The sequence below is a fragment of the Xenopus laevis genome, chromosome 5S (assembly GCF_017654675.1).
Source record: "Xenopus laevis strain J_2021 chromosome 5S, Xenopus_laevis_v10.1, whole genome shotgun sequence".
NCBI classification, from domain to species: domain Eukaryota; kingdom Metazoa; phylum Chordata; class Amphibia; order Anura; family Pipidae; genus Xenopus; species Xenopus laevis.
The window spans coordinates 13,498,140-13,523,932 of NC_054380.1; the positions used below are offsets into that span (position 1 = coordinate 13,498,140).

Below are 25,793 nucleotides of genomic sequence, written 5' to 3' on the forward strand. Positions count from 1 at the left end.
CTATGCTTCTAGAGGTTGATCTTTAACACATACCCACCATTGATTTGTAACACAGACACGGACAAGAGAGGATGTATGGTGAGCAGCAATAAAGTTGTAATTTTAAAGGGGTCGTTCACCTTTAAATTAACTTTTAGTATGATCTATAGAGCGATATTTGCACTTGGTTTTCATTTTTTTATTATTTGTGGCTTTTGAGTTATTTATTCAGCATCTCTTCAGTGTGCAGTCTCAGCAATCTAGTTGCTCGGGTCCAATTTATCCTAGCAACCATACATTGATTTAAATAAGAGACTGGGATATGAATACCCGAAACTACCCGAATAGATAGATAGAAGTTGAGTAATAAAAAGTTGCAATAACAAAAAATTTGTAGCCTTACAGAGCATTTGTTTCTCAGATTTGAAATATGAAAAGTCAGAAGAAGAAGGCAAATATTTAAAACAATATACAAAAGAAATAATGAAGGCCAATTGAAAAGTTGCTTAGAATTAGCCATTCTATAGCATACTAAAAGGTAACTTAAAGGTGAACCACCCCTTTATGTTTAATGATCAGTTTAAGTCAAATAGAAATTGGGTTAGTGATGAGGGTGATTTTGAAAAAAAAGCAGTAGAAAAACAGCCCCATTATAAAGCATAGTAAAATATTTTGAAATTCTGGATGAATTCATTATTATTGAGTATAAAACTAGCCAGACCAGAGATCATTTTGAAGTGGGGCAACTTAAATATATATTACAATATATGGACAAACAAGCTCCATTAATTACTGGGTAAAAGCACACGTTCTCACTCTATACCAATAAGGGTGAGTATAGAAGATATTCATATATACTTATTCATGTCTTTGATATCCTTTCTCTTCAGCTATTTTGGGTGTAAGTAATCTCTATTATATGCACGCCCTTCTAGGAAAAACCAAAATGGAAATGGATTAGGCTTATTAGCAGTAAACCCTTCCACATTAGAAACCATCCATCTCCATTACACACAGATACTAACATTGTTCCTCTGTATCATTTTCGGCGAGGGAGTAAGGATAACATTTTGTGCTGTAGAGGCTGTCGAGGTTTTTTTCCCTATTATGGGTAGGGATGCACCGAATCCACTATTTTGGATCCGGCCGAACCCCCGAATCCTTTGTGAAAGATTCAGCCGAATGCCGAACCGAATCCGATCCCAAATCTGCATATGCAAATTAGGGGTGGGAAGGGGAAAAAATGTTACTTCCTTGTTTTGTGATGAAAAGTCTTGCGATTTCCCTCCCCACCCCTAATTCGCATTCGGATTCGGTTCGACCGGGCAGAAGGATTCGGCCGAATCCTGCTGAAAAAGGCCGAATCCTGGATTTGGTCATCCCTAATTATGGTTCATCGATTTTCGGTTATCCATTGACGGGTTTAACTTGATGGGCAAGTGTACCTCTAAAATGTTTGATATACAGACATACTTGGTGCATTATGTAACCAAGAGCTTAAAGCAACATATGAAAGGCTTTATGTGAATTATGTGACATTTGTTTTTCATTTAGTTTGTATTTTTCTATCATTTTCAACAATGGTATATAATGCTGTTATACAGGTTTAGGCTTCAAATGCATTCTTTAGTACATTATGTCATTGTAGCCGGCTCTATAAAAGTGAAACATTCTCTATTCCCCATAGATGACATTTAAAAATGTGAACTAAACCCTAAAAATTAATATGGCTAAAAATGCCATATTTTTTAAATTGAACGTATTGCACCAACCTAAAGTTTCAGCTTGTCAATAGCAGCAATGATCCAGGACTTCAAACTTGTCACAGGGGGTCACCATCTTGGAAAGTGTCTGTGACACTCACATGCTCAGTGGGCTCTGATTGGCTGTTGAGAAGCTAAGCTTAGGGGTCATCACTAATTATCCAGCAGAAAATGAGCTTCCCCTGTAATATAAGATGATGTTACAGGTTTGCTGATTATTCAATTCTGATGCTAATTGCACTGGTTTCTGTGCTGCCATGTAGTAATTATGTGTATTAATTACTAATCAGCCTTATATTGTGACATTTCTATTCTATGTGTACTGTATATTGTGAGTGGGTCCCTAAGCTCAGTAAGTGACAGCAGCACAGAGCATGTGCCGTGAATCAGCAGAAAAGAAGATGGGGAGCTACTGGGGCATCTTTGGAGACACAGATCTTTACTGCTAAAGGGCTGTGGTTGCCTTGAGCTGGTACAGAAGCCCAAAATATAATGTATAACATGTCTAGACTACTTTTTTAGCTAAGCTTTAATACTAAAAAATGGTACAGTGTTATATTTTTTGTTCACTGTAACCAGGAAGGGTCCAAATCCTTATACTGAAAGTCATGTGGGTTCCATCATAACCATGACACCCTAATCTATATAGCTATAATTTGCATGTAGTTAATATTGTACTATGGTACAGTATTTAGATTACTGTGTATTTAGTCCTTAAAGGGATACTGTCAGGGATACTGACAAAACACATCAGTTAATAGTGCTGGTCCAGCAGAATTCTGCACTGAAATCCATTTCTCAAAAGAGCAAACAAATTTTTTTATATTCAATTTTCAAATCTGACATGGGGCTAGACATTTTGTCAATTTCCCAGCTGCCCCCAGAGAACTATCATACAGGTCTCAATGTCTGCTACCAGGTAATTACTGAAAAAAAATATACAAGGCCTTGGGCCAAGACCTGTTACTGGGTACATTTCCAGCAAAGCCTACATGAAATGTTATGACAAGAATACTGATTGCTGGAGAAATCTCATTGACAACTTTCAGCTGTCAACCAGTAACATTGATTTCAGAAGAAACCTCATTTTTAATTTTCAGCTAGAAAACAATGTGTTCCTCCTTAAAGGAGAATGAAAGCCACGGAGGTATTTTATTGCCAATAGATTAGCTGCAATAGTGCAAGCTAGAATGCTATATTTATTCTGTATAACAGGGGTGCCTAAAAGGTAGATCGGGATCTACTAGTAGACCTTTAGCTGGTAAGCAGTAGATCTCAAGACAAACAGCTTGTCTAAATACCCCTCCTATTTCATGGTTTTTATATATTTATTATGTTAAGGTTACATAAGAAATAGTTGTTTGTTAAATATAGCAATATACATTTTTTCATAACTCAATATTTAAATGATACTTTCCATGGAACATTATGCTAACAATGCTTTTATGGATGCAGATCATAATGGGACAAACACACTAAAAGTAGACCTCACATTAGTAAAGTATGGGCGCTCCTGCTGTAGAATGTTTTACCATACCTGAGTAAAAAGCTCTAGAAGCTCTCTGTTTGTTTAGGATAGCAGTTGCAGTATTAGCTTGGTGTGACATCACTTCCTGCCTGAGTCTCTCCCTGCTCACTTATAGCTCTCGGTTTAGATTACAACAGTGAGGGGAGGGACAGAGGAAGAGAGGGGCAAACTGAGCATGCTCACACCCGGGGCAAGGAGGTTTGATACAGAAGCTCATGTGTACTGAATAGAAGGAAAGAAATGCTGCGTTTCTTTTGAGGACTCAGAGCAGATTAACTTTGAGGGTTTACTAGTATATTTAGGTGGACCTTTCTGATAAGCCTTTCCTTCTCTTTTGATCAGGAAATTGACTTAGCGGGCTTTGTCATTTAGCAAGACTGGAACACCAAGGCAAAGTTGGGATTCACTGCATTTATGTTTCTTTTCAAACATTCCATCATTAAATATCTCAGAAGCAGGCAGGCATCTCTTGGGGTTGGAAGGAAGACTGTATATGACTTCTGACTTAAAAATAAGGAAACCTTGGCAGAAGTCTCTACCTGGTGCACTTCAAAAGCTTTACATGAGTCTTTTCTGGTGGAGGAGGTCAAGACAAGATAGTGTGCCCTTTTCCCCTTATGTTACAGTCATTGTAACCTATTATGGTGGCACCACTAAGCTTCTTGTACAGTTGCGTGGTCACTTAAAGGGGTTGTTCACCTTTGAGTTAAATTTTAGTATGATGTAGAGAGCGATTTTCTGAGACAATTTGCAATTGGTTTTCATTTTTTATTATTTGTGTTTTTTGAGTTATTTAGCTTTTTATTTAGCAACTCGTCAGACTCCATTATAAATAATCTGGTAGCTAGGGTCCGAATTTCCCTAGCAACCATGCAATGATTTGAATAATAAACTGGAATGTGAATAGGAAAGGACCTTACTAGAAAGATGACAAACAAAAATTATCAATAACAATAAATTTGTAGCCTTACGGAGCATTTGTTTTTAGATGGGGTCAGCCACGCCCATTTGAAAGCTGGAAAGAGTGGGAGAAAAAGTCATATAACTATAAAAATATAAAAAAATAAATAATGAAAACCAATGGAAAAGTTCCTTAGAATTGGTCATTCTATTACATACTTAAAGTTGACTCAAAGGTGAACCACCCCTTTAAAGATGTGTAATGGAACTTCTGCATATTTGTCCTGCTTACTACTAAAATCAATCATAATGTTTTTTAAAAACATTTGTAGGGGTGAGCAATGACCTTCAGATTACAATCAATTAACACTTATGTCGCTAAGCTCTGTGCCACTACTATGGGTTCAAACTTCATTGGGTACACAATCTTTTCCTTTACATACAGTAATAAACTCCAAGTGAATTTAGCAACCTCAGCTGCTGATTTAACGAAACAGGAAAGGGAAGAGAGATCTCATCATCTCTATTTTCAGCAATGCGATGACCACACTGCAAAATAAAAAGGCACATCTGTCAGCCAGTTCAGAAATCTGTGGCAAATGTGTCTAATGAAAAAGAAACAGTTCCACAAGGCAGGAATTGCAAAAGAAATGTGTCCAATACTTATATTTAGTGTTGTGTCAACAAAAGAACCTGGGTGGAAAAGCTTACACAAAGCGAATTCATTTAAAACTGAAATTCACCAAATTATGGCTGATTCTGTTAATGCCTTTAAGAATGGCTTGGATGATTTTTTGGACAGACATAATATCAAAGGCTATTGTGATACTAAACTCTATAGTTAGTATAGGTATGGGTATATAGAATTTTAATTAAAAGTAGGGAGGGGTGTGTGGATGGATGCTGGGTTTTCATTTGGAGGGGTTGAACTTGATGGACTTTGTCTTTTTTCAACCCAATTTAACTATGTAACTATGTAACCAAATGACTCATTGACATTTTTCAAACCAAAAATAAGTTATCCCAAAACTCCGTATTATATTAAAAAATAGTCTTTATTCAAAAATCATGTTAAAAAGGTAGGTATACAGACCACATGGTATTCTGCCTTACGCATTTTGTACCCCCTGGTACTTAGTCATAGGCATGATTTTTGAATAAAGACTATTTTTTAATATAATATGGAGTTTTGGGATAACTTGTTTTTGGTTTTAATGATTATATCCTTGTGAACTGGGGACTTTATCCCAAAAATCATGGGCCCTTTTGACAGGCCCTGTATAGACTAGCATCCTACTAAATACATACTTTTCTATGAATTATTTGCAGGGTTAATATTTTGACTATTTTGTTATAAGGTCATTTTGGGACCGGCTCAACCTCAGAGACTGGCTATACTTGCACCAAATATAACTCTTATAAGAGCTCCTAAAATTTGAATTTCAAGAGATTCAATATAAACCCCCCTTGCCAAAAATGTAACTTCACAACTGAGGAACTAGCTAATGAAGGTTTTCTTTTTAATAGATCCAGTTCTAATAATACAGCTATTGATGAATGAGAAAACTGAAAAGAGATTAGACCATGTAAACGTAAAAAAAAAAAAAAAAGTCTAGGATCGGATAGTATTTATCCCTGGGTATTAAAGGATAAGTAAACCTTTAAAATAAGTGAATGTAAAATGGATGAGGCTACTATTCTAAGCATTTTTGTAATATAGATTCATTATTTATTTTGTTTTTATGCCAAGATATTAAGGGATACATGTACTAGTGATGTGCGGGCCGACCCGATACCCGCGGGTTTACCCGTGGGTCGGCGTGGTTTGGGTCGACCACGCAGTGCTCCCCGCGGGTGGAGGGCGGGTGCGGGTGCGGGTTGAGCTCTTCTCCTGCTCTCCCCTCCACCTTCAAATGCCGGCATCCGACTTCCGGGTTCCTGTTTTATATTCTTGCGTCTGCTCGCCCCATCCCTTTTGTGACGTCATTGGCGGGGCGGGTCTATAAAAGGACCCCCAGGAAGCGGGTGCGGGCGGGCGCGGGTTGGTGCAGGGCGGGTTAGGGTCGGTGCGGGTCAGGGAAACCCTGACCCGCACATCACTAACATGTACTGTTAATATGAATGAATTTTGTTCCAATGTCCCACCTGCTGGTCATTTTCCCACCAGTCTGACCACCAAGTAGTCAAGGAAATTGTCAGGAGAAAGAAAGAGGCTGCTCTGATGTTCTTCTGCTTAGGAAAAATGTGAGAAAGGTTTCTATTTTTAGTTCACCCTCGTCAATTTTACATTCACTTATTTTAAAGGTTTTCTTATACTTTAAACAAGTTTAGTTTTGTGACTGCCATACCTTTAACTTAGTTTTTCAGGATTCCTTGGTATGGTCAAAAGACTGGCAAATTGCTACTATGGTGCCATTATTCAAAATGGGAGTCTGAAAACTATAGGCCTGTTAGTTTGACATCAGTGGTAGAAAAGCTTTTGGAAGGGATAAGAGGAAAAGGGATAAGATGCTTGATTATACTGCAAATCAATGATACTATTTATACCCCCTAGAGTGAAGTTAATAGTGAAGTTCCGCCACTAGAGTGAAATTCCGCCACTCCCATTCATCTCTATGGGATTTTTATAGGCGTATTTATCAAAGGGTGAACTTTCACTTCACCCATTGATAAATACGCCTTTCAAAATCCCATAGAAATTAATTGAGAGCTGCGGAATTTCACTCTAGTGGCGGAACTTCACTCTTTGATAAATTTACCCATAGGAGTTTGTGCCAGCATGATTTTATGCAGGAACTTAGATGTTGGGGTGACAGTGGATGTGATCTACTTATAATATTGCTAATGCATTTGATACAGCACCACGCAGAAAGTTATTGGTTAAATTAAAGAATATTGGCCTGGAACATAATATTTGTACTTAGACAAAGAACTGGCTGAAGGATAGATCACAAAGAGTGAAGGTAAAGGGAACATTTTCTAATTGGACCAGTGCTGTTAATGGAGTACCACAGGGGTCTGTCCTTGGCCCATTACTTAAATTGTTTATTAACAGTAACACCAATGAATCAAATAATTAAAATATAATGCACTGTTGTCCTGCAATGGTAAAACTGGTTTGTTTGCTTTAGCAACTCTACTATAGTTTATATAAACAAGCTACTGGGTAGCTGTGGGGGCAGCCATTCAAAGCTGAAAAAGCAGAAAATGCACAGGATACACAGCTGATAACAGATATGTACTGTAGTATACAATGTGATTCTATATAACTTATCTGTTATCTACTATTTGTCTTGTGCTTGAATGGCTGCCCCCATCTTGTTTATATAAACTAAAATAGTCTTTCTGAAGCAAACATCCCAGAGTTGCCAATGCAGGCCAACACTACATTATTTATTCATTACTTAAAAACACTTTAATTTTTTGATGTTACTGTTCCTTTTAATAACCTGGAAGTGGGTATAAATGATACTAAACTGTCTAAAACTATAAGTTCCATGCTGTAGGCTGCCACTTTACAGAACAATTTGACTAAACTAGAAAACTGTGCATTTGTGTGCAATGGATTAATTTAGATTGGAACTTGATGGACTTTGGACTTTTTTCAAAACTTAACTATGTGATTATATAACTAAATTAAAATAACCGAACAATCTGTTATGTTGAGTTGCACAGAGAGAATTCACTTAAGTTAATTCACTGAACAATGAAATGGGCCTTGGTCATAAAATAAAATTTACTCCTAGTTTTTACTATGTCCTGATGTTTAAAGAAAGGTATCTCCCCCAGGCAGCATAATAATAATTGAGACATAATGTAAAGGAGAGTTAATTCAGCTGCTATGCATAAACCAGCGATCTTGTCAGCTGAAAAAATCTTAATTATTGCAGCAAAGAGCTCTCCCCTTGCTAGAGTGCTGTCAGGGGAAAGACACAGACAAAATAATCCAAGGAAGGTGTGCATGCCAAATCTGACGTATGGAATTTAAAGTTTGGAGGTCAGATGTTTAAATTGATTAAAGTAGAAAAGATATGTTATTGGAACTCACTAGAACGCTGTACATCATCAATGCACCTTAAACGTGTACACTGACATGGTTCCTTCAGTCATCAGCCTTGGGTCATTCAAGATTGAAGAAACCATTGTTACTCAACACAGCAAGCTCTTTTTCTTGTATCACACTGAATATTTTAATAAAGTACAAGAACATTAAACTCTGAGCTGTCTTTTTGATGCGAACCACAATTTTCATTATCTGAGATAAATTCCATGCAACTGTGGACATACTCGTTTTAATCATTTTAGTTTGTTCTACACCCATTCCATAACCTCCTACCATGACTAGAAGCTCAAACTTGGAATTGTATGATACAGATTATGGAAACCTTACCTCCAATGTTTTACATTCCTAGAGTGTTTAAGTTGAAACCTCTTGATACTGCAAAGTTTTATATAACAGCAGTTGTGGGGCAATATTAATGATTTTACTACCATGGCTATTGAGAACGATTTTGTGAGGTGCCATTTGCAGAGCCTTCTTAAAGGAAAACTATACCCCCAAAATGAACACTTAAGCAACAGATAGTTCATATCATATTAAGTGGCATATTAAAGAATCTTACCAAACTGGAATATATATTAAAGTAAATATTGCCCTTTTACATCTCTTGCCTTGAGCCACCATTTTGTGATGGTCTCTGTGCTGCCTCAGAGATCACCTGACCAGAAATACTGCAGCTCTAACTGTAACAGGAAGAAGTGTGGAAGCAAAAGACACAACTCTGTCTGTTAATTGGCTCATGTGACCTAGTATGGTTTGTTGGTATGTTTATGAGTACAGTGAATCCTACGATCCCAGGGGGCGGCCCTTATTTTTTAAAATGGCAATTTTCTATTTATGATTACCCAATGGCACATACTACTAGAAAAGTATATTATTATGAAAATGGTTTATTTACATGAATCAGGGTTTTACATATGAGCTGTTTTATGCAATATCTTTTTATAGAGACCTACATTGTTTGGGGGGTATAGTTTTCCTTTAAGCATAAAGACTAGAATTTATCAGGGTTAAGTCTCTTGCAATAGGGTCCAAGTGGGCAAGGGCATGAAAAATTGCACCAGAGCTTTAAGCTGGCCATAGATGCAAAGATCTGAATCTGGGATTTGTACGATTTTTGGACCGTGTGTGGAGAGTCCCGACATTTTTCGCCCGGCGGATATCGGTCGTTTGGTCGATTGAACAATTTTGGTCGATTTCTGTCGGCTGCCGATAATATCTCTGAATGTAGTGCCGATCGTACAATTTTCAGAGGGAGACTGTCACTAGCTTTTGTCGGACATAACTTTCGTTGACTGATCTATTCATCGACTGATCTATTCTTTTGTACTTTATTTGATCGGAATGGTTAGTGGCAGGTGGGAGATGGGAAAGTCCGATCGTACGATGATTCGTACAATCGGATCTTTGCGTCTATGGCCAGCTTTAGTATGGAGCTGCCAACTGCTTTTTTTTGTTGTTTACTCTTATTTTAAGATTAACAATTTTCTAACTGCAGAAGGACCCAAACTGCATGGCTTCATTGTGCTCCATAGAAGGGATCAAATTTCATGGGACAGCTGAAGATTTCTTTACAATTAATGAGAATCCCACTAGGCTTGCTTCCTTATTAATGTATATGCCATTTGGATGGGAACTACTTGTAGCAACAATCAAGTGCTGTGGCCTTAAATACCTCTCCTCAACACTTAACTATATGACTCTAGTCTTATGAACTATAACAGTAAAGCAATCTAATATACTCCTTTCCCTAAAATTAACATGAAATGTTTCAGTCTGGGGAGCTGGTGTATTTAACAAAAGAGGGTAACAGGCCAGCCTTTGATAGCTAATGCCTTTGCTGCATTTTTACAATGAGCACTATATGAATAAAGAAGAACAAATATAAATACAAACAACCTTCTCTTATAAAAGAAAAGCAATCACCTCTCATTGTGTCTAAATTACCTGTTAGACATTAGTTAACTAGTTGTTTGATATAACCATAGCAACCCCCGTTAAAGTCAAATTAATGGTTTAAGTTCTTGTACAGTTTTGCCTGCAGCAGCATATGAAAAAGGACCAAATAGTCTAACAACTGAATCATAAGTCACTATAATACACAAAAGCCATGAATATCCTGTAAATTATATCCTTATAAACGGTGAGTTCTGATGTCATCAGTTATAAACGGTGAGTTCTGATGTCATTTCTGTCACATGACTCACTAAAATTTGTGTATTATAATTAATAAAGTACCCCCAGTTGCAAAATATGAGGATATTATAAGTTGCAAAAAGAAAAAGTTCCAGTTCCTTCGGCCTCGTACTTTTATATGGTCATGAAACTCCTCGGTAACTTATAATATCCTTATATTTTACAAGAGGGGGTACTTTATTCACTATATATACCATGGACAACAAATTCTCAATCTATTTTAAATGGTAACTATAAGTTCTGAAAGAAAATAACCAAAGGGTAATTTATACAGTTATAGAATTTATTAACTAGAATGCTTGGGACCTAGAGTTTTCTGCATAAGGGGTCTTTCCATAATTTGGAGCACCGTTCCTTAAGGCTACTTATAACATTTAAACATTAAAAAATACGAATTTTGTGACCAACATGGATTTATACAGCTTAGTTTCCATCAAGTTTTAAAAAATGAAACCAGGTCAAAAACACAATCTGTTTGCTTAAATAAGACTCCATGAAAAATGTCATTCCTATGGTTTGGATCTGGATTATGGATTTCCAGATGATACATGCCATACTTGTAATCTAATAGATTACATATCAAAGGATTTTATTCCACATAAGGATAATCCAGTGAGCAAATATTATTACAAAATTATATTTCCTAAAGCAATTAATATAATAAAAACTTGTTACATACAGCCTGTTTTATGTGACATATTTTATAGAGACCTGAAATGTTCTGGGGTATATTTTCTTTTTAAATTGTTGCATGTAACATATAATTTCCAAGTGTTTGCAAACCGGTATATAATAAGTGGCTGAAGTTAAACACATATTTTAGAACTGGTTTTCCCTGTTCTTAGATGTATATTCACAAAAACAAGCATTGACTAATCGTTTTATTTCAGGTTAGTAAATTGGCAAAAACATATTCAGCGATAAATTTGTCTGTATTTTGTGCGCATATTTTTACCGCAAATTAGTAAACGGAACCCCCAAATCCCTATGATGCACACCAGAAAATATTCAACCTTGAGAAAGTGAAATCCTTAAAGGAGAACTAAACACCCCCCCAATAACAAAAGCTCCCCTTAACTGCCTGCCAATCCCCCCGACCCCACTGGCAGAAGATCGTGCCAGGGAACTCGGCTGTGCTGCTCTGCATTTTAGGGTGAGGTTTTTTTTTCAGGGGAGTCTTTTTGACTAATGCACAATGCGGGGAGAGAGGGGAGGTTGGTAGGCAGTTTAGGGGGCTTCTGATACTGAGGGGGTTCTTTAGTTCTCTTTTAAAATAAGTGGAAGCTTCCCAGGGTAATATAGTGCAAAAACAACAGAACTCCCATTAGGGAGTTACAACCCAAACAAGGTTTATAAATATAGAAACATTTGTGTTAGTTCCTTCAACAAAACATTTATACAATATGATATACCATGAATAAAAACACATATACTTTAAAAATTTAGCACAAAGGGTAAGTCATTGGCGCAATCATTAGTCAGACAGCAAGCAGGGTCATGTATATCAGCCCCAATTTCATTTCTGTCTGATCAGCAGTGCCTTCCTGCTTTACGGCTGAGATTCTAGTTATCTGTATAACAGAGCATTCAGTCCCAGTGGCTGCACAATCCTATCAGATCCCCATTGTAAGCAACAGTCCTGTCCTGCTTTATGGCTGAGATTCTAGCTATCTGTATAACAGAGCATTCAGTCCCAGTGGCTGCACAATCCTATCAGATCCTCATCGTAAGCAGCAGTCCTACCCTGCTTTATGGCTTATAGCTATTTTTATAACAGGCAGAACCTGTAAATATATATTATCTTTAATACCTTTAGTTCTCGATCTTAGCTATGGACATGACTTACATGTTCATATATGAAATCTAAACTGTGGCAATGGAAATAAAAACAGAATAAAAAGGTTTTTAGAAAATTGTTGGTAGCTGTTCCTGTATATCAACAAGCATAACAATCGTATCTTAGATAGATTCACTGCACAACATTTATAACATTTAGTATGGGCTAATGCACAAAGTGTAATGTTAAAAATAGAAAATTCATTCATAATTAACAGTTAATTTAATTTCTTAGAATAAAATCATAGCTGTGCTGGACTTGTGCCCGCTACCATGTAAAGTAATAACATAAAATACTGATTGTGTATTGCATTACAGCACTGACAGTCAGCACCATAGATCTAATGTTTTACAGAAGGTAAGTGGTTGAATGACAATATATGTGTTTAAATTGACTTTATTATTTGGTATTATTCAGTAAAATCTTATTGGCATTGGGCTTTTTGCTGTACTCGTCTACACATTCTTGTTCATTTAAGTGGGACCTGCCAAACTACTTCTCATCACAGCAAATAGAACAAATGGATTGCCATGTTTTATGATAAAAAAGGAGGAAAGGCTATGGACTGACAAAATATGCTGAGGTCAGTGCAGTACAGTAGAATTGTAGGCCCTTCTGTTGGTGTATAACTGATACCCATAAAAATTGGCACAGTAACTTCTGAGTTGCAACGGGTCAGTTCACTCCTCACCAAGCGTGCCTCTGAAGGTAGCGGTAAAGAGTGACTGCAGTTTATCAACGCACAATTTACATGACTGGGGGCACCTGAGAAACTGACAATATGTCTAGCCCCATGCCAAGTGTCACAATTAAATATGAAAAAATCTGTTTGCTCTTTGAAAATGGATTTCAGTGCAGAATTGCACTGCTGGAGCAGCCCTATTAACTGATGCGTTTAGAAAAAAACATGTTTTCCAGCGACAGTATCCCTCTGAAGGGCCCTTAAATAAGGGCCCACTTACTTTATAACAAGGTTACCAGTATAAAGGAAAACACTGTATGAGCCAATCTGCCATACAGTAGGTCCAATCATATCTATGGCAGCAAATAAGTGTTCACCCTAAGGGCAGAGACACACGTGAAGATTCAGGGAGATTAAGTCACCTCTTCTTCGGGCACCTAATCTCCCCAAAAAGCCTTCACGCCAACTAGAATCTAAATCGCCAGTGGGATGGCACTCGGAGCCCTTCGTTTTCCAGAGCCGCCTGAAGTTTCCTTGTGAGGCAACTTTGGAAAACAAAGCACTCTGAGTGCCATCCTGCAGGCGATTTAGATTCTAGCCGGTGGGAAGGCAGTTTGGGGAGATTAGTTGCCAGAAGAAGATGCATTTTGTCGCCTGGCGACTAAATCTCCCAGAATCTTCGCTTGTGTCTCTGCCCTTAATCCTGCCATAACAACCTTCTAACTGGGCTATCAGGTGTCTCTAGGAAAGCAAATTCACACTCAAATCGCACCATTATTGGCCTGGAGGCTTAGCCCCCCTCCCCCCACCAGCACCACCAATTCACCACCAGGGGGGGTGGCCCCTAATATTTAAAATCACTGCTTTAAAGGGATATCACACTAAAAAACAACAATGTTCTACAGCAATTACGTGATAACTATCATTTACACTACAGTATACAGTACATTGTAAAAAACCTATAGTATTATACATGTTCTATAATTAAACTATCTTATTAATCCACTTGAACAGAAAAATCCCCCCCCCCACAATCTTTTTGAAAGTTGAGGCATTATGGGATTACAAACACATGATGAAAAGGTTTGGTAACATAGAGTTATTTCAAGCACTGCAGCTATTTCACTGTGGCCAGACACCTCCCAGTCTGATTCACTCGTACTGGTTTCAAGCTTTAAGCGGCGACCCAGAGGTTAATTCAGTAATGGAATACACAAATGACTGACTGGGCGATGCTGTGAATGAAATTGGGTTAAGCATGAATGAAGATTTAGCTCATTCTCAGCAGGGATTGCTAAAAAATATGGCAAACACTGCATAGACCAATGATTAATTTACCTTGTTATTCACTATCATCTTGTGTCCATCATTTATAAAACCCCTACTCTCTTTTCAAAGGACCAAATGACTCCTAAGACCCCAGAGTAGGACTTATCATTAACTCATTAGTCACCGGCAACATGTACAACAGCACCAACCTCTAGATTCTGGGAAGGGATTATGGTTTCAAATTAGTGGGTATAAAGAGGTGACATGACAGCAACAACGTGACCCAAGTCTCAGCTCTCACTGACAGCTGAATATGTAGTTCAGGGGCTACAGGTTGAATATTCCATATATATATATATATATATATATATATATATATATATATATATATATATATATATATATATATATATATATATATATATAGTCCTCCATGAAGCCGGCACTCAAAGATCCGCACTCACAGGACTTTTTAGATTTTAGAAAATTTATTGCGAAAATTTATGACTGTCAGGTCATAGTTAATGTGCTCATCGTAGATCTACTCATTGTTGATATATACATTAACGAGTATATCAACAATGAGTAGATCTACGAATTTTTCCCGCCAATCTAGGTATTTAAAGCATCTGGGTTTATGTATTTATTACTTTGAAAAAGGCCTCGGAGGAGGCCGAAACGTTAGACTCTTGCAATAAATTTTCTAAAATCTTCATAAGTGAGTGCGGATCTTTTTTTGTGTGTGTGTATATATATATATATATATATATATATATATATATATATATATATATATATATATATATCTATATATCTATATATATATATATACACTACAGCAAAAAAGGAAAGGTTGTGCTGTGCCCACCAACAAATTTAAACCATTAGGCAGGGTGACAACAAAACTCATACAGGCAAAGACAAGATGGCTGCACTCACCCATAATCAATATGCTAAAAACATTGACATTTATGCATTACACTATCAAAAAAAGCTCTACCTTTCAAAGAAAACAGGGATTGTTTGCCATATATTGCAATATATTTAATATGGACGGTAAGAATGTCTCAGCTAGTATTTCTAACCTACTTCTAGTTAAGATTTTATTCTCCTTTAATATATTTTTCTTTCATGTGCCCAGTTGGCTTTGATGAATGACTTCTCTGTATTCAAGTATCTTTTGTATCAGTTTGCGGATGTTCAATGTATGGCTTTATAAATATGTGACACTAATAATAATAAAGAAGAAGAGTTGAGGACTTCTTAAAGGAAACATTTAGCATGGCAAAAAATCCTCAAGTCCTATAGGCATAAATTAATAATATATAGTGCTGGTTTTTACCTTCGGACAAAAATTTGAATAATCTTTAAAAATTGCCCCTTTATTGGAGGCCCCTATAGATCTGCTATGGTCCCTGACTGCGTTCCTAATGAGGGTTGGGAGTGTCCTAATGGTCCCAGCCAGAAGGTCAGTAGGAAGAGGATAGCCAATCACAGCCCTGCAGTCACACAGGCAAAAGAAAGGCTTCAGTTTCCTATCAGGTTAGCCTAGCTTCTGATTGGTTCTTATTCAACAGTGCAATGTGCTGAATGCCGCTTGTTCCCCTGCATAACTTGGATAAGATGGGCAGGACTAGTATGTTTTTTGCACAAATTTTCAATAAATCAGCCGGAAACACTACTTTTTTAAGCATACTCCTATATTTAAAAAAGTATGATGCACTGGCACATACTTGTTTTTACACAATATGTTTCCTTTATTCGCATAAGGAAAATTATGACACTGCTTGCATTGTCTTTACCGCGCCTACACACGATCACCTATGAAGAATGACTTGTGGAGTTTGTCGGTCGGATGTCACCTATGGAGGGTAGAAGGTATTTTGACCACCACTACAAGCAGCAGTTTCCCTTCAAAAGCTGTAACAGAAAAATCTTTACCATGCCATAAAACCAATTTTATGCTTGTATATTGACGTTAGTCCAAATGTTTCCAAGCTATGGGGCTGACCTCATCCTTCCGTGAAGGCCAATTGAGGTGATATTAAAGCCTTGAGCACATCTATCAAATGCAGTCAGAACATGGGCTTGCAGGGGTACTCTATAAAGTCGTATGCAATCTCTGTGTGATTGGATGCACTTTCCCTCGCCCCATGTATGGCATCATAGTTGCAATAGAATAGGAGCCCTTATATAATATTTTAGATGTTAGAAGTCCTTCAGACTGCATTCACACGCCAATATGAGATATGCATGAGGCCTTGGTGAATGCTTGCTTGTTGCCATAGGTATTCCTGGAAGCTATGGATGCACCGAATCCACTATTTTGGATTCGGCTGAACCCCCGAATCCTTCGCGAAAGATTCGGCCAAATACCGAATCTGAATTTGCATATGCAAATTCGGGGTTGGAAGGGGAAAACATCTTTACTTCCCTGTTCCATTCCAACCCTAATTTGCATATTAGGGCAGAAGGATTCGGCCGAATCCGAATCCTGCTGAAAAAGGCTGAATCCTGGCCGAATCACGAACCGAATCCTGGATTCGGTGCATCTCTACTGGAAGCCCAGCCTAAACACTAATTAGTGCAAAATTTGGGCTAAAGACCCGTTTTCAGTCTAGAGGTGGCCATAGATGTGCAGATTACCTGCAATATCGGACGAACGATCGGTCAGTGCCCTTTCCTGACCTGCCAGTAACCATTCAGATAAAATAGAGCAGCTAAGAAAACAAAACCAGCCGATGTCCTGGCCGTCACAGCAATTGTGCGAAAGTATGGTCCACAAATTCTACTGAGAAGCTCACAGCAATATCATCAGATCGGCAATACATGCAGAGATATTATCGTCAGCTGATACCGACAGAAATCTTTTAATCTGGCCGATCGTCCAAACGACTGATCTCCATGGGACAAAAAATGACGGGACTATCCGCACGCAGTCCGAAGATCGCACAAAACGAGGATTTGTACAATCGCATCTTTGCGTCTATGGCCAGCTTTAGATGTTCCCAGGTCTACAGCAGGGTAACTGACATCACAATGCAGTCGTATATCTATAATTCTGTTCTCTCTTCTGTTTTGCTCTTTGTTCAGCTCTCTTTCCGTTCTTCATGGGTTTAGCCTCAAGGTAAAAATGGACAGCTTGTTATGAGCCCTAGGTGACAGTTTCTCCTTCTTCTCCTATCAGGTTATATTTAGATGCGCTGAAGGCGGCTGGAGATGATACCCTTGTAATCCTATGTATGTATGTATATTTTTATTTGTAAAGCGCTCCTTGAGGGCAAAGCACTGTACAACAAAACAATAAATTAGTAGTAACAAACAAGGGGTCAGAATAAAAAGGAACAATAAGTGCATTATTAGAATACAATTCACATAAATATAAAATATAATTACAATGCAGATTAAGTGCTCAGTGTCAAGGAAACAAAAGGCTAGAGGACCCTACCCCGTAGGGCTTACAGTCTAAATGGGAGGGTAACATACAGACACAATTCAGAGGGGTATTAAGGTGCTGTGGGTTACAGTTTGTTACACTGTTATATAAGTGCCAGTTCAGGTGTTATCCAGGTGCTCCCAGAGGTAGTCTTTGAGTTTTGTTTTAAAAACATTGAAGGAGGATTCTCTCCTGAGAGATTCAGGTATGGCATTCCAAATATAAGGAGTCGCAAGAGAGAAGGGTTTGATATGGGAAACAGCAGTAGAATTGGGGGGTACAACCAGTGGCGTAACTAGATGTTGCTGGGCCCCACAGCAAATTAATTTTAGGGCTCCCAACATATCCAGTGTTTGTTCTGTTTTACCAATATATGTTCAAATTGCTCATCAATGAGAGCCTCATGGCGCCCCCTGTACCTCCTGGGCCCCCCTGCAGCCGCAGGGTCTGCTTCCTCTGTAGTTACGCCCCTGGGTACAACCAAGCGGTTGGGAGGTTTCGGGCAGGAACATATAGAGAGACAAGAGATGAGATGTAGTTAGGTGCAGAGGAATGAAGGGCTTTGAAGGTTATAAGGAGGAGTTCATAAGTTATTCTTTGTTTTATAGGAAGCCATGATAAGGACTTCAGCAGCGGAGGGGCCTGTACCCTTTTGGATGAGAGGAGGATAATTCTGGCAGCAGTGTTTAATACAGACTGTAGAGGGGAGAGATGGGAGTTAGGCAGGCCAGTTAGTAGAAGGTTACAGTAATCTAGTCTGGATAGGATGAGAGCATGCATGAGCGTCTTGGATGTATCAGGTGAAAGGAAGGGACGGATTTTGGCAATATTGCGTAAGAAAAAGTGACAGGTTTTGACAGTGGTGTTAATATGATCAGAGAAGGAGAGAGAGGAGTCAAAGATTACCCCCAGACAGCGAGCTGAGTTGACAGGATTAATGAGCCATCAATAGAGATAGTAAATAGGGGAGTAGGACCAGGTTTAGGTGGAAAGATGATAAGTTCAGTTTTTGTTAGGTTGAGCTTGAGGTGGCGCTGGTTCATCCAATTTGAGATAGCCAGGAGGCAGTTAGAGATCTGAGCCTCTGTTTCAGCTGTTAATGAAGGGGTGGATAAATATATTTGGGTATCATCAGCATACAGATGATAATTAAAGCCAAATGAATGGATGAAATCTCCCAAAGACAGAGTGTACAGGGAGAACAACAGCGGACCAAGTACGGAGCCTTGCGGCACCCCCACATTAAGTAAACACAGTTCTTGTGTGTAAATACCATTGGGAGCTTCACCTGCAAGTGTCCACCTGGCTTTATTCAGCACCCGTCCTCTTGTATTGATAACAATGAATGCAATGCTCAACCCAACCTGTGTGGTTCACGTGGAATCTGACAGAATAACCCAGGTAGCTTTACTTATGTACCAATACTGACTATTATCTCTGCTGCATTTATGTAACACGGAACAATGCTTCGGTGCAGGTGTTTTTGGCTATTAGAAAAAAAAAAAAAAGTATTTTTATATTTTATCCATTTTTCCACTTTCTTTTGTGCTTTTGTCAAATGCAGCGGGGGATCAAAGTTACATTCATACATAAAATAGAAAAAAACTTAATACATAAAAATTTACCAAAATAAAAAAAAAACGTCTGGATATGTTGGGGGCCCTAAAAAAAAAACCTCTGGATATGTTGGGGGCCCTAAAATGAATTTGCTGTGGGGCCCAGTAACATCCAGTTACAACACTGAAGATATAATTTTTGTTTCAGGCTGAGGTACCTCACAAATGTTTGTTTTGTTAAAAGAAAATCGTCGTGTATTACTATTGATGAATGAAACACCTAAACAGCCAAGTTCCTATTTTTTGTGAATAGACACTTCAGTCAATGCCGAACCAACATCTTCCTTCAGTTATTAGAACACTCCCCCCCCAGTAAGTTTCAATAAGATGAAGCTGTGACTAGGGATGTAGCGAACAGTTCGCCTGCGAACTTGTTCGCGCGAACTTCGACCGTTCGCGTCCGCCTAATGTTCGCGAACGTTTGGGAACGTTCGCAATTTGAGTTCGCGACCATTCGACCGCTAAAATCGAACGATTTCCATTCGTTCGAACGATTTCCATTCGTTCGAACGATTAAAATCCCTCGACTGTTCGATTCGAATGAAAATCCTTCGATCGAACGATGAAAATCCTTCAAACGTTCGAATCGAACGAAAAATCCTTCGAACGTTCGAATCGAACGATTTTGCGGGTGTTCGAAGCTCGCGAACGGTTCGCGAACCGTTCGCATTTTTTGCCGGTGTTCGCGAACGGCGTTCGCGAACACCAAAACGGCGGTTCGCTACATCCCTAGCTGTGACGTGGGTTGTGGTATCAGACGTGTGTCAGTCAGTCAGTACAACAACGACACACGAGGAGTACAAGCCCTTTGCACACACTGCCAGCGGGTCCTCACCACATCCCCTCACAACCAGGGCCGGACTGGGAGCAAAAAGCAGCTCGGGCAAAAAAAATCAAAGCAGCCCACTTGTAAACACTCAATGGTCTTGTACTCATCCACTTATATATTAGGGTAAAACTGCAAAAAAGTATGTGCATAAAGAGCTGCCTTTCTCATTTAAAGTGATACTGACATTAAAAATTTTCATTTCAAAATATTGATCTACAATAAAAATTACATATAGGTCAAGTTGATCGTTTTTTGCTGATAGTTCTTCTTTTGTAATTAATTATTACTTGAAGTTCCTAAACCTGACTGTTTTGCCAATCTGACTGTCCCATCTCCCAGCCTGTCAGTTAGACTCTCTAATGCTAACAGACTCCTGCTGCACAAATATAGCAGCCCCCTCATAGAGGAACACGGGGCAAGAAAAGTAATACTAATTTGGCATAGTAGTACTTTTATGCCAAATTATAAATACCATTCAAAAATAATGTTATGATTGATATTAAACAAGGTTATGTAATGTAAAATAAGTTAAAGATTCTGCAGCCTTGTGCCTTTATATGGTCACAGAACCCCTCAGTGACTTCTAATATCCTTATCATTTACAGTAGGGGGTACATTATCCCTTATAATACATGAGTGATACTCAGAGTTCCCTGTATAACTCAGCCTGCAGCCTTGTGTCTTTATATGGTCACAGAACAACCCCTCAGTGACTTCTAATATCCTTATCATTTACAGTAGGGGGTACATTATCCCTTATAATACATGAGTGATACTCAGAGTTCCCTGTATAACTCAGCCTTGTGCCTTTATATGGTCACAGAACAACCCCTCAGTGACTTCGAATATCCTTATCATTTACAGTAGGGGGTACATTATCCCTTATAATACATGAGTGATACTCAGAGTTCCCTGTATAATTCAGCCTGCAGCCTTGTGCCTTTATATGGTCACAGAACAACCCCTCAGTGACTTCTAATATCCTTATCATTTACAGTAGGGGGTACATTATCCCTTATAATACATGAGTGATACTCAGAGTTCCCTGTATAACTCAGCCTGCAGCCTTGTGCCTTTATATGGTCACAGAACCCCTCAGTGACTTCTAATATCCTTATCATTTACAGTAGGGGGTACATTATCCCTTATAATACATGAGTGATACTCAGAGTTCCCTGTATAACTCAGCCTGCAGCCTTGTGCCTTTATATGGTCACAGAACCCCTCAGTGACTTCTAATATCCTTATCATTTACAGTAGGGGGTACATTATCCCTTATAATACATGAGTGATACTCAGAGTTCCCGGTATAACTCGGCCTGCAGCCTTGTGCCTTTATATGGTCACAGAACAACCCCTCACTGACTCCTAATATCCTTATCATTTATTAAAGTAGGGGGTACATTATCCCTTATAATACATGAGTGTACTGGCCTTCATATATTTTTATGCATTTTCCCTATTATTTACATTGACATGAAACAGACTGAAAAGTAAATGGAGGAGGTTAGATGATCTCCTCATCAGCTAAATACTTTGCATGGTCAGTAAAAACAGTCTGACAGGCTTCAGTGCAGCCAGCTCCAACACTGGCTGCACTGGGGGGGTTTAGGGCCCACCAGGGCTGCCACATTAGGCCCCCAAGGGCCCCCTCTGTAATCCCCCCCCCTCCATTGCAGGGCCCCCTCTGTAATCCTCCCCCACCCCTGCTGCTCGCACATACTGTACTTACTTCGCACAATCTTCTTCATGCGATCGTGCAGGGGAGGGGAGGTGAGGAGCGTCTGTTCTGTGCAGTGGGTCTGAGCCGGCACGGCCCACCCATGCTCCTGCACATCCTCTAGATGTCGCTACCAACACCGCTTTCCAGCCGTTACTATGGCTCCCTGTTCATTTCCTCGGCAGCTGGGAATATTGATGTTGCTGCTGAAAGGCAAGCAGAAGGGGCGTGTCGCATGGCTCCGGAAACAGCCGGAGACGCTGCAGCACAGTTTCTTATTAGGATTAGGAGTGAGAGAGCGGGCGGCCACCCACCGCCGAACCCGACCTATCAGGAGGAAGCGAGGAGCCCAACTCGACCACGCCCACCCGTGCTTGAGGTGCGCCGTCAGTCATCGCTTCCCAGCCCCGCCCCTTCGAATCTGTCCCCATACACTGCGCGAAATAGAAAGTAATATTGTTGCAGCTGGAGATGAATGAAGCCAAGTGAATGGGACATTCCATTAGGAATCAATAGCTGCAGGGAGAGCGCTAAATGCTGGAGGTGGAATTCATCTCAGCAAAGTAAGTGGGGATGCCTGGGGGGGGATTGTAAAAGAAAGGGCCAGCACTTGAGCATTACAGTTTACTAAACATCCCCCCAAAGAGTCATGGTATGTCCCTGAGACTTTATTACTACTGTGTAGTGGGTCGGTGCACTTGGTTTATTGTGGATCTCAGCAAAGTCAGTGGGGGGGTGCTAGGGGGATACTGGGATGTGAGGGGGTTGCAAGCACCTGATGATTTCCTTCCACCCCTCCTCAGAAGTCATGGTATTTCCCTGTTACTTTATTGCTTAGGTGCAGAGGGTTTACTATGGGAGTGAGAGGCTGGCCAGGCTGCTGCTGCTGCTAGGTGATTGCTGCATTGCATGAGGTGGGTACCTTCCATCCTCTTACTTTTTAGCTTATTTTGCATTCAAGGAATGGGGTATGGTATGGGGATGGACAGTGCTGGGGATGGACACTGCTGGGAGTGCCATTTATGGTGCACACTTGTCCCACTTATTTTTCTCCCTCCTAATTTAGTGGCAGCCCCCTTCCCAATGCACCATTACCAGTGCAAATATCTGCAGAATATCTACTATATTAGGAGTAACTCACACCCACAAAGTATTCCAGCAGCACATGTACTCCAATCTACTGCTTAATACAAAATATAGGTAAGTTTAAAAGGCAAAATGATCTCTTTTAATTTGATGTGCAGCCCATAGATTTCCCATAACCCCCCCCCCCCCAAATGGGACCCTGACCCACAGGTTCTGATAAAGCCGTCCCTGCCTTTATATTTTTGCCCATCCAACAGCTGCCTGGACATATCCCCCGTAATGGAGCTGCTGCTGTTGCTGCAGGGTTGCGGATACTATTAGACTCTCTTATGACAGGGATCAATATGAAATAGGCATTTGTAGCTGTTAGCCAGACACTGCACAGACATTTATTCCTTGGATGCCGGAGCATTTCGTACTGGGGAGAAACGTCTATTTAACTTGCTGCGTGTACGAGCGAATGCCTGTCTGTTCCACTCTACCTGCCGAGCAGATAATCGCATTCAGCACATGGTTGGATGCATTTCAGAAAACCTGTGTAAGCTTTGATTTCCAGAATGCATAACTTATTGACCTCCAGTTCGAACTACATTTCCCAGCATCCTAAGCCAGCCTGCAGAGCATATCTATATTATAATCAGTGTTACATTTTCAGTTGTACATACAGATGTTCATTGTGAGCACTGCTGCACTGTTTGTATGATTTCTCTCTTAGTTTGCTGCAGCACTGCAGAAATGTTGTTGGTGTGATGATAATAATAATATACAGTAGTAGCCTGCATAATCATCTGATTGCATTCCTTCCATGTCTACTGCCAGGACATCTCTAGTGTCATTTGTCCAGCCTGCAGCCCTTTGGCTGTTGTATCACTACAAGTGCCAGCATTGGCTATTGGGGGTAATGGGATGTGTAGTTTAACCAATAACTATTTATATAAACCAGAGGATACGGTGCCCAATCGGCATGGCATATCACTTCTCAATATTGGGGCTTTAGTTTACCTGGAGCTGTGTATATGTGGGTTTCTATTATTTGTTAAGTGTGCAAGATGTGTGCTCAGCATTAGCAGATATTTCCTGGATTTTGTTTGGCATTTTGGATGACAGGCGTTTAATACAGGCAATACCTTTCCCTCCACTGGGCTAAAGCAGGGCTGAAGGATTCCGTGTGCTGCTGTAAAACACCCTAGCATGGGTTGATGGGCTAATATGGACTATATTTTACTGAAACAAATGAAGGCTAATGTTTTATAAGCTGGCATAGCTATGCCACATGTCCTCTCTCGATATTTTTAGCTTCTGTCGATCCCAGCCACAAAAAAAGCCATCCCATTAGTTATCTCGCTCTCTCTTTTGTATTTAGAAAGGGAGCGGAATGCGTGTTAGGCAGACAATGCTACATGAGTGAGACAATGCTGAGAGTGGAATCACATGTATGATCATGTTTTATTGCATGTTTGTGACGGGTTCACACATAACCATTGTGCTAAACTGGGTGCCAGAAAGCTTTTAAGGAATATATATATATATATATATATATATATATATATATATATATATATATATATATATATATGCATAAATAGTTTATATTTAGTTTTGCTAAGATTTGTAAGATGTTTGTTGAGTCGGTGAATAAACTATATGCTGCCTTCTAGCCAGTGTTGAACTAACAGGACCTATAACTCCTTTACACCATATTTGGCATGACCCCATCCCTCTCTCATTGGCTGCCTGTAGTTAAACAGAATGCAAAGTGCTCCATTGGTTCTAAACTATTCTTTTGTTGGCTTTATCACCTCCCTTTGACTTTGAGCAGACACTTTGTGTATTCAAACCTGTGATAGTCCACATAAAGTTACATCAGTATGGATTCTACCACAGTGAAAAGTTGGACGTGACTTGATTATACTCGATAGCAGAGAAATCACCGCTTAAGGCATTTAAATGGGTGTCAACAATTGTCATAATTTTGATACAATTATGTGGGTTGTTCATGTCATCATCCTCGTTCATTTTGTATATTCCTTTCTTTCCTAGACGGCGATTCTGAGTTCTACTTGACTTGGCAGCTCCGCCAGCTTCCTAATGCCTCCTTCCCCTTTAGACGACAGGGTTATAGTGGCACTCTCCAGGCCAGTTCGACCTCAGGTTCTTAACCTTTGTATAGACTCTTCCTATTTTGAAAGCGCTTCCATCATCAACGACAGCCATAAGTCTCTTCTCAGCACGAGTGTAGTGTGTCTCAACGCTGCTAACCTGACGTATATGCCCTCGTCCACCAGCTCGGCACGCTCTCTTGGTTGTGGATGTAGCAGTGCCAGCTGTTGTACTGTAGCTTCATATGAAAAAGATAGCCAAAGCCAGGCAGTGAGCAGTACGACCATCACAAGTGGCGTCTCTGGACCATCAGCTTCTAGCTCTGCCAACCAAATGGTCAACAATAATGAGAACAGTGGTACTTTAAGTTCAACTGGAAGCCCCGTGTCTGGTGCAACCAAGCAGTTTGCCAACATAAAAATTATTTACCCCAATGATCTGGCCAAGAAGATCACCAAATGTACAAAGACGCACCTTCCAAATCAAGGGCCTGTTATCATTGACTGCAGGCCTTTCATGGAATACAATAAAAGCCACATACAAGGAGCCGTGCATATTAATTGTTCAGATAAAATCAGCCGGAGGCGGCTTCAGCAGGGAAAGATAACGGTACTGGATTTGATATCCTGCAGGGAAGGCAAGGACTCTTTCAAGAGGATCTTCTCTAAAGAAATTATAGTTTATGATGATAACACCAATGAACCAAGCAGGGTAATGCCAACCCAGCCGCTCCACACAGTGCTGGAGTCTCTGAAAAGAGAAGGCAAGGAACCCCTTGTTTTAAAAGGTAAT

General features: G+C 39.6%; 1 protein-coding gene and 1 long non-coding RNA gene across 5 annotated transcripts in view; one reads left to right on the forward strand and one right to left on the reverse strand.

Moving 5' to 3' along the window:
- LOC121394157 overlaps positions 1–22,153 on the reverse strand; it is a 44,368-nt gene extending 22,215 nt beyond the window's left edge. Inside the window, exon 1 of the long non-coding RNA XR_005961521.1 lies at positions 21,828–22,153. This is a non-coding gene — a long non-coding RNA (uncharacterized LOC121394157). The remainder of the gene's footprint in view (positions 1–21,827) is intronic.
- An 88-nt stretch (positions 22,154–22,241) lies between these two features.
- LOC108717702 (dual specificity protein phosphatase 10) overlaps positions 22,242–25,793 on the forward strand; it is a 31,271-nt gene continuing 27,719 nt past the window's right edge. Inside the window, exons 1-3 of one of the 4 annotated variants that reach the window (XM_041564244.1) lie at positions 22,242–22,378; positions 22,654–22,729; positions 24,942–25,788. In XM_041564244.1, coding sequence (XP_041420178.1) covers positions 24,990–25,788 — 799 coding nt within the window. In that variant the 5' untranslated portion in view covers positions 22,242–22,378; positions 22,654–22,729; positions 24,942–24,989. Of the gene's footprint in view, positions 22,379–22,653; positions 22,730–22,949; positions 23,016–23,205; positions 23,440–24,941; positions 25,789–25,793 lie in introns of those variants that run through there. The other 3 variants (XM_018264971.2, XM_041564246.1, XM_041564245.1) reach the window with 3 other exon arrangements.